Here is a 9247-nt window from a genome sequence, read left to right as displayed (position 1 = left end):
TGGATGGAATCCAGGTTCATTCAGGAAGATCCGGGCCGTTTGAATCGCTCCTTCACTGCTGTGCGCTCGGCGGTGTTGCCCGTTGTGACCTGGGGGAAGGTAAGCGCAGAGACCCCACATCCCGCCCGGAGCCCACCAACACCAGCGGCTGCCTCCAGTCCCTGGCACTTGTATTCCAGTCCTGATGAAGGGAGAGCGATGGAGCCCCTGAAACGCGTCGGTTGTATTAAGGCCCCTCAATATATAGTAATAATAAAACCGTCCCTTGTCGGGACTCGTCCTCGTTGGGGCTCCCCCTCGTTATGACTCCCCCTTGTTGGGGCTCCTCCTCGTCAGGACTCCTCCTCATTGGGTCTCGTCCTCATTGGGACTCCTTCTCGTTGGGTCTCGTCCTCGTCGGGTCTCGTCCTCGTCGGGGCTCCCCCTCGTTATGACTCCCCCTTGTTGGGGCTCCTCCTCGTCAGGACTCCTCCTCATTGGGTCTCGTCCTCATTGGGACTCCTTCTCGTTGGGTCTCGTCCTCGTCGGGTCTCGTCCTCGTCGGGGCTCCCCCTCGTTATGACTCCCCCTTGTTGGGGCTCCTCCTCGTCAGGACTCCTCCTCATTGGGTCTCGTCCTCATTGGGACTCCTTCTCGTTGGGTCTCGTCCTCGTCGGGACTCGTCCTCGTCGGGACTCGTCCTCGTCGGGACTCGTCCTCGTCGGGACTCCTCCTCGTTGGGTCTTGTCCCCGTTGGGACTCCTCCTCGTTGGGACTCCTCCTCGTTGGGTCTTGTCCCCGTTGGGACTCCTCCTCTTTGGGACTCCTCCTCTTTGGGACTCCTCCTCTTTGGGACTTCTCCTCGTTGGGACTCCTCCCCGTTGGGACTCCTCCCCGTTGGGACTCCTCCCCGTTGGGACTCCTCCTCGTTGGGACTCCTCCTCGTTGGGACTCCTCTCCGTTGGGACTCCTCTCCGTTGGGACTCCTCCTCGTCGGGTCTCCTCTTCGTCGGGTCTCCTCTTCGTCGGGACTCCTCCTCGTCGGGACTCCTCCCCGTCGGGACTCCTCCCCGTCGGGACTCCTCCTCGTCGGGACTCCTCCTCGTTGGGACTCCTCTCCATTGGGACTCCTCCTCGTCGGGTCTCGTCCTCATTGGGACTCCTCTCCGTTGGGTCTCATCCTCGTTGGGACTCCTCCTCATGGAGTCTCCTCCTCATTGGGACTCATCTGCCATTGCCATGAGACTTTTTACTTGATCTGTAATACATTGCCTGTCCCGGGGGGGGGGCGACACTCACTGTACTGGATCTATGGTGGAGCAGCATTGTCACCTCAGGACAGGAAGTGTTCTAGGACTACAGAACACCCCCCCATTCTCATCTCTATATCATGGGGGAGGGGTTTTGTGGTTTGTGGTGCATTTTAATGCGTTCCAGTACAGTTCTGTGCAGGAAAAATGCTGCCAGTTCTACTTTCTTTTCTGCACCTGGAACGCGCCAGGACTGCGAGCGCTGATGTGAACGATGACACTGACAACCAGATCACCGACTTTCTGCGCGTTTTGGATGCAGAAAAAAAGCAACTAAAACGCATGGAGTGTGAACCGGCCCTGAAACTGTGAAATCTTCTCCTCCGCAGAACGCCGGCGACGCCATTAAGAACGGAGTTGTGGATACAATTGAGTTCGCACAAGGTGAGGGTGAGAATGCCGCTGGGCGGGGGGGAGGGGCATGTTCTCCAAGAAATCTCTTTTTTTTTTTTTATATGACTATAATTACAGGCGGACCTCGTTTAACGAACGCCTCGGTTAACGTAATTTTCGGTTTACGAATGAAAATCCATTGAAAATAACGCGTCGGTTTATTAATTTTTTACAAATTTTTTTCGCGATACAAAGTGTATGTCGGCGCCGATTTTTAAATGCAAAAATTTTTTTTTCTTCACTATAGTTCACAAGATTAGCCGTCACTTTCCCGGAGCTAAAGGAAACTTTTTGTTTCTTTTAAGAAACTAAAAGGAAACATTGTTTCTTTTAACTTGGGGAAATAAACTAAAAAGAAACTTTGTTTCTTTTATCTGGGGGGGAAAGTGACAACTGAATCTCTGAGCTATAGTGAAGAAAAAAAAAGTGGTAATCGACACTATAATAAATTAAAAAAAAACGGCGTGGGGTCCCCCCCTCCCATCCATACCAAGCCCTTCGGGTCTGGTATGGATTTTGAGGGGAACTCCCACGCCAAAATTAAAAAAAAAAAAATTAAGTGGGGATTCCCCCCCAAAATCCATACCAGACCCTTATCCGAGCATGCAGCCCGGCAGGTCAGGAAAGGAGGGGGGGACGAGCGAGCGCCCCCTCCTGAATTATACTAGGCCACACGCCCTCAACATGGGGGGTGCTTTGGTGCAGGAGGGCTCCCCCACCCCCCCCCAAATCACTTTTTCCCCATGTTGATGGGGACAAGGGCCTCTTCCCCACAACCCTGGCCGGTGGTTGCGGTGGTGTGCGGGCAGAGGGCTTATTGGAATCTGGAAGCCCCCTTTAACAAGGGGGGCCCCCAGATCCCGACCCACCCCCTATATGAACGAGTATGGGGTACATGGTGCCGCTACTCATTCACAAAAAACAAAAAGTGTAGTGTGAAAAAAGACAGGACACGGTCTTTGACAAGTCCTTTATTAAAAGAAAAAAAATAAAAGAATGTCCCCCGAAGTAGATCCAACGTCAATCCCGGGGGGGGGGGGGGCTCCCCTGCCCCAAAGCACCCCCCCATGTTGAGTTGAGGGCATGTGGCCTGGTATAATTCAGGAGGGGGCACTCGCTCGCCCCCCCCTCTCCTTTTCTGACCTGCCAGGCTGCATGCTCGGATAAGGGTCTGGTATGGATTTTGGGGGACCCCCACACCATTTATTTTTTTTTTTTTTTACAATTTGGCATGGGAGTTCCCCTCAAAATCCATACCAGACCCGAAGGGCTTGGTATGGATGGGAGGGAGACCCCCCCACACCATTTTTTTAAATTTTGGCATGGGAGTTCCCTTCAAAATCCATACTCGACGGGCTTGGTATGAATGGAGGGGGGAACCCCACGCCGTTTTTTTAAATTTCTTTTTTAATTGCCGGCAATTCTTTTGGGGAACCCCGCTGACAGCTGAAACTTTAACACATGGTTGTCACTAATAAAATAACTCCTGCGGTATTTTAGTAGCGTTTACTTTTGTCTGACCTCCGGAACGGATTCATTGGTTTTCGATGCGTTGCTATGGGAAACGGCGTTTCGGTTTACAAATTTTTCGCTATATGAAAAGTCCCGCAGAGCGAATTAAATTCGTAAACCGAGGTACGCCGGTATTATTATAGAGGGTTTATATAGCGATCTCTGCGGCGCTTCTGTATCCTGAAGTGTCAGATCTATACCAACGCCTGCGTTCTCCTCTACAGACAGCTACGTCTACCTGAAGAAGCCGCCCCCAGAGTTCCTGCCGCGGGTTGGTGTCATCGGTGTCAGCGGATTAGCAGGCCTGTTTCTGGCCCGGGGAGGTGAGCGTTCACTGCTCTGTTCTATACAGTCAAAGTCAGCGGTGCACCGAAACGAAAATTCTGCTGCCGGAACCGAAAATCAAGGAGGCACTCGGCCGAAAACCGAAATGGACAGTTTTTTTTTTTTTTTCTTAAATTTATATATTTTTCAAACGCTATTTTTTTGGCGAAAAAAATACACTTTAATGAATTATCCGCTTCCTGACCGCCCAATAGAAGAACTACTGCTACAGGGCGCCAGGGCTGTATACGTGATTTTGTATTTCCGGGTAGGGGGTTGCTGGGTGCCCGGCGATTGACATGTCGCGCAGGTAGGGCAACACGCACTCCGTACCCGGAACTGCAAATCACGTGTATATACGGGAAATCTCCAACCGGGACCCGGCGATTGACATGCCTAGCTGCCAGTGGCGGCACGGGTAGGGCGGTGCGCACATGATCCCTACCTGGAAATGCAAATCACGTATATATACAGTGAAGGAAATGCATATTTGCTCCCCTCTGATGCTGAAAGTTCGCCCCTCACACAGAAATGATCGGTCTAACAATGGAATGTTCGCCCCTCACACAGAAATGATCGGTCTAACAATGGAATGTTCGCCCCTCACACAGAAATGATCGGTCTAACAATGGAATGTTCGCCCCTCACACAGAAATGATCGGTCTAACAATGGAATGTTCGGTGTAACACTGAGAGACAGAATACAACAACAAATTCAGCAGAAATGCGTCTAACAAATGATGACGGATCTGCATGTTCATGAGGGAAAGAAGGATTTGATCCCCTATCATTCAGCAGGATTTCTGGCTCCCAGGTGTCTCTCATACAGGTAACAAGCTGAGATTAGAAGCAGTCTCTTAAAGGGAGTGCTGCTAATCTCATTGTGTTACCTGTATAAAAGACACCTGTCCACAGGAGCCATCAAACCATCAGATTCCAAACTCTCCACCATGGCAAAGACCAAAGAGCTGTTCATGGAGGTCAGGGACAAGATGGTAGACCTACACAAGGCTGGACTGGGCTACCAAACTATGGCCAAGCAGCTTGGTGAGAAGGTGACAACAGTTGGTGCAATCATTCACAAATGGAAGAAACACAAAACAAGTGTCACTCTCCCTAGGTCTGGTGCACCATGCAAGATCTCACCTCGTGGAGTGTCAATGATCATGAGAACAGTGAGGAATCATCCCAGAACTACACGTGAGGATCTTGTCAATGATCTCCAGGCAGCTGGGACCACAGTCACCAAGAAAACAATTGGTAACACACTACGCCGACAAGGACTGAAATCCTGCAGTGCCCGCAAGGTCCCTCTGCTCAAGAAAGCCCATGTCCAGGCCCGTCTGAAGTCTGCCACTGAACATCTGAATGATGCCGAGGAGGACTGGTGGGAAGTGTTGTGGTCAGAGGAGACCAAAATCCAGCTCTTTGGCATCAACTCAACTCACCGTGTTTGGAGAAGGAGGAATGCTGCCTATGACCCCAAGAACACCATCCCAACTGTGAAACATGGTGGTGGAAACATTCTGCTTTGGGGGTGTTTTTCTGCTAAGGAGACAGGACAACTGCACCGCATCAAAGGGACGATGGGCGGGGCAATGTACCCTCAAATCTTGGGTGAGAACCTTCTTCCCTCAGCCAGGGCATTGAAAATGGGTGGTGGATGGGTGTTCCAGCATGACAATGACCCAAAACATACGGCCAAGGCAACAAAGGAGCGGCTCAAGAAGAAGCACATTAAGGTCCTGGAGTGGCCTAGCCAGTGTCCAGACCTTCATCCGATTGAAAATCTGTGGAGGGAGCTGAAAGTTCGAGTTGCCAAACGTCAGCCACCAAACCTTAATGACTTGGAGAGGATCTGCCGAGAGGAGTGGGCCAAAATCCCTCCTGAGATGTGTGCGAACCTGGGGGCCAACTCCAGGAAACGTCTGACCTCTGTGATGGCCAGCAAGGGATTGGCCACCAAGTACTAAGTCATGTTTTGTGAAGGGGATCAAATCCTTCTTTCCCTCATGAACATGCAGATCATTCATCATTTGTTAGACGCATTTCTGCTGAATTTGTTGTTGTATTCTGTCTCTCAGTGTTACACCGAACATTCCATTGTTAGACCGATCATTTCTGTGTGAGGGGCGAACATTCCATTGTTAGACCGATCATTTCTGTGTGAGGGGAGAACATTCCATTGTTAGACCGATCGTTTCTGTGTGAGGGGCGAACAATCCATTGTTAGACCGATCATTTCTGTGTGAGGGGCGAACATTCCATTGTTAGACCGATCATTTCTGTGTGAGGGGCGAACATTCCATTGTTAGACCGATCGTTTCTGTGTGAGGGGCGAACATTCAGCATCAGGGGGGAGCAAATACGTATTTCATTCACTGTATATATGTGAATTTGGTCAGCCCTGCCGCCCCAGAAGGTCCTGCCGGTGTCTACCTACGTGCCTGGCCGGGTAAAGTGGAGGCTTCTTGTTGGATGTCCAGCGGGAAGGGGAGGGGTCTTTTAGGGCGCACGGCGGGGGGGGGAGTGGTCGGGGCGGGTACAGACTGCAGCGCTGGATCCGGCAGTTTCCACTCTGTAGCGGCGCTGGCGAGGGCAAAGTTAGAAGAGCAGGAAAAAAAATGCATCAGAAGGTCGTTTGATTTTAAAGATGCTGAATGGATGAAAGAGGTGGGGGGAGGGGCTTTGTCTGAAGGCGGGTTCTACCATATCTATGTAATCATGGCAGCTATAAGGAGAAGGTTGGTACAGAGGTTGGTGGGTGAGGCTCTGGGACGTTCCTGATTCTGAGTGTTGTGTCTGATCTGTGCAGGGTCCAGGCTGAAGAAGGTGGTGTACCCGATTGGTCTGACCGCATTAGGTGTGTCCGTCTGCTACCCGGCACAGGCCATCATCTCCGCAAAGGTAAAATCCCTATTGTGTTTAACCTCCATTCACTAGACACCCGTTGCCCATCTCCTCCGTTCACCAGACTCCTGTTGTCCACCTCCTCCACCAGAAACCCATTGCCTATCATCACCTCCATTCACCAGAAACCCTTTGCCCATCATCTTCTGAGGGCTCTTCATTCACCAGACATCGCTGACCATCTACTTGGTTTTCTCCATTCACCAGACGCCCATCTCCCCCATTCACCAGACACCCATTGGCTATCATCTCCTTCATGCACCAGACATCCACCGCCCATATCCTCAGTGTTCTCCATTCACCAGACACCCATTGCCCTTATCTCCTCCATTCACCAGAAACCCATTGCCCATCATTACCTCCATTCACCAGAAACCCATTGCCCATCATCTCCTCCATTCACCAGAAACCCATTGCCCATCATCTCCTCTATTCACCAGAAACCCATTGCCCATCATCTCCTCCATTCACCAGAAACTCATTGCCCATCATCTCCTGAAGGCTCTTCATTCACCAGACACCCGCTAACCATCATCTTAGTGTTCTCCATTCACCAGACGCCCATCTCCTCCATTCACCAGACGCCCATCTCCTCCATTCACCAGACGCCCATCTCCTCCATTCACCAGACGCCCATCTCCTCCATTCTCCAGACACCCATCATCTCCTGACTGGGATTATATCTATAGTAACATCTATGGAGAAGCTGAGGGCTGTCCATTCTGAGCCCTTATTGTTGATGGGGGAAGTGGCTTCCACAGAATCCTGTGCACTTGTGGGCGGAGCTGGTGGGTGGCACTGCTGGGCACGTTCTGTGAGGACGTCATATGACACCGACCGCAGTGCAGCCATCATTCGGCTATCTGCGGTCAGCAACTAGTTAAATATGGACATGTGCGTTTTTGGTGCACTTTTTTATGTATTTTTGGCACGTTCCAGTGTGTTTTTGATGTTTTTGGCACGTTCCAGTGCGTTTTTTTTGTGCATTTCAGTTTATTTTTTCCCCTCTTTTTTTTTCAATTTAAATAGGGACATGTGCGTTTTTGCATGTGCGTCTTCGCCACATTCCAGTGTGTTTTTGATGTTTTTGGCACGCTCCAGTGAGTTCTTTGTGCATTTCATTTTTTTCCCCTCTTTTTCTTCAATGTAAATAGGGACATGTGCGCTCCGGTGTGTTTTTGATGCGTTTTAGCGTGTTCCAGTACAGTTCTGTGCAGGAAAAAATGCCGCCTGTTCTACTTTTTATTCTGCAACTGGATCTATAACACTGACAACCAGATCACCGACTTTCTGTGCGTTTTGGATGCAGAAAAAATGCAATTGAAAGGCATGGAGTGTGAACCGGCCCTGAAACTGTGAAATTTTCTCCTCCGCAGAAATCCGGCAACGCCATTAAGAACGGAGCCGTGAAGACGATTGAATTCGCACAAGGTGAGGGTGAGAATGCCGCTGTGGGGGGTGGGGGGGCGCATTCTCCAAGAAATCTCATTTATTTGTTGAGTTTTTTTGTTTTTTTATATTATAATTATTATTATAGAGGGTTTATATAGCGGTTTCTGCGGCTCTTCTCTATCCTGAAGTGTCAGATCTATACCAACGGCTGTGTTCTCCCCTACAGACAGCTACGTCTACCTGAAGAAGGAGCCCTCAGAGATCCTGAAGTGGGTTGGTGTCATCGGTGTCAGCGGATCAGCAGGCCTGTTTCTGGCCCGGAGAGGTGAGCGTTCACTGCTCTGTTTTATACGGTCAAAGTTAGCGGTGCACCGAAACCAAAATTCGGCTGCCGGAACCAAACATTTAGGAAAAAAACAAAATGGACAGTTTTTTTGTTTTGTTTTGTTTTTTTAAGGTGTACCGTATTTTTCGCTCCATAAGACGCACCTAGGTTTTAGAGAAGAGAAACAAGAAAAAAAAATATTCTGAAAAATGGACTGCAGACACAGTACGGGAGATGACCAGAGACTGCGGACACAGTACAGGAGATGACCAGAGACTGCGGACATAGTACAGGAGATGACCAGAGACTGCGGACACAGTACAGGAGATGACCAGAGACTGCGGACATAGTACAGGAGATGACCAGAGACTGCAGACACAGTACAGGCGATGACCAGAGACTGCGGACACAGTACAGGAGATGACCAGAGACTGCAGACACAGTACAGGCGATGACCAGAGACTGCGGACACAGTACAGGAGATGACCAGAGACTGCAGACACAGTACAGGAGATGACCAGAGACTGCGGACACAGTACAGGAGATGACCAGAGACTGCAGACACAGTACAGGAGATGACCAGAGACTGCGGACACAGTACAGGAGATGACCAGAGACTGCGGACATAGTACAGGAGATGACCAGAGACTGCGGACACAGTACAGGAGATGACCAGAGACTGCAGACACAGTACAGGAGATGACCAGAGACTGCGGACACAGTACAGGAGATGACCAGAGACTGCGGACACAGTACAGGAGATGACTTGAGACTGCGGACACAGTACAGGAGATGACCAGAGACTGCGGACACAGTACAGGAGATGACCAGAGACTGCGGACACAGTACAGGAGATGACCAGAGACTGCGGACACAGTACAGGAGATGACCAGAGACTGCGGACACAGTACAGGGGATGACCAGAGACTGCAGACATAGTACAGGAGATGACCAGAGACTGCGGACACAATACAGGAGATGACCAGAGACTGCGGACACAGTACAGGAGATGACCAGAGACTGCAGACACAGTACAGGAGATGACCAGAGACTGCGGACACAGTACAGGAGATGACCAGAGACTGCGGACACAGTACAGGAG

General features: G+C 50.4%; 1 protein-coding gene across 1 annotated transcript in view; it reads left to right on the top strand.

The window, feature by feature from the left end:
- The first annotated feature begins 3 nt into the window (after positions 1–3).
- Positions 4–9247, top strand: part of LOC149428750 (MICOS complex subunit MIC27-like) — a 32877-nt gene continuing 23633 nt past the window's right edge. The window contains exons 1-6 of the mRNA XM_089667050.1: positions 4–99; positions 1619–1673; positions 3419–3517; positions 6334–6425; positions 7805–7859; positions 8047–8145. Of these exons, the coding sequence (XP_089523176.1) occupies positions 4–99; positions 1619–1673; positions 3419–3517; positions 6334–6425; positions 7805–7859; positions 8047–8145 (496 nt within the window). The remainder of the gene's footprint in view (positions 100–1618; positions 1674–3418; positions 3518–6333; positions 6426–7804; positions 7860–8046; positions 8146–9247) is intronic.

Source organism: Staurois parvus, unplaced genomic scaffold, assembly GCF_062004578.1.
Source record: "Staurois parvus isolate SC_StPar_1 unplaced genomic scaffold, SC_StPar_1.0 ptg002988l, whole genome shotgun sequence".
NCBI classification, from domain to species: Eukaryota; Metazoa; Chordata; class Amphibia; order Anura; family Ranidae; genus Staurois; species Staurois parvus.
The sequence above is the reverse complement of the archived record's forward strand: the minus strand, read 5'-3'. Positions and strand labels throughout refer to the sequence as shown.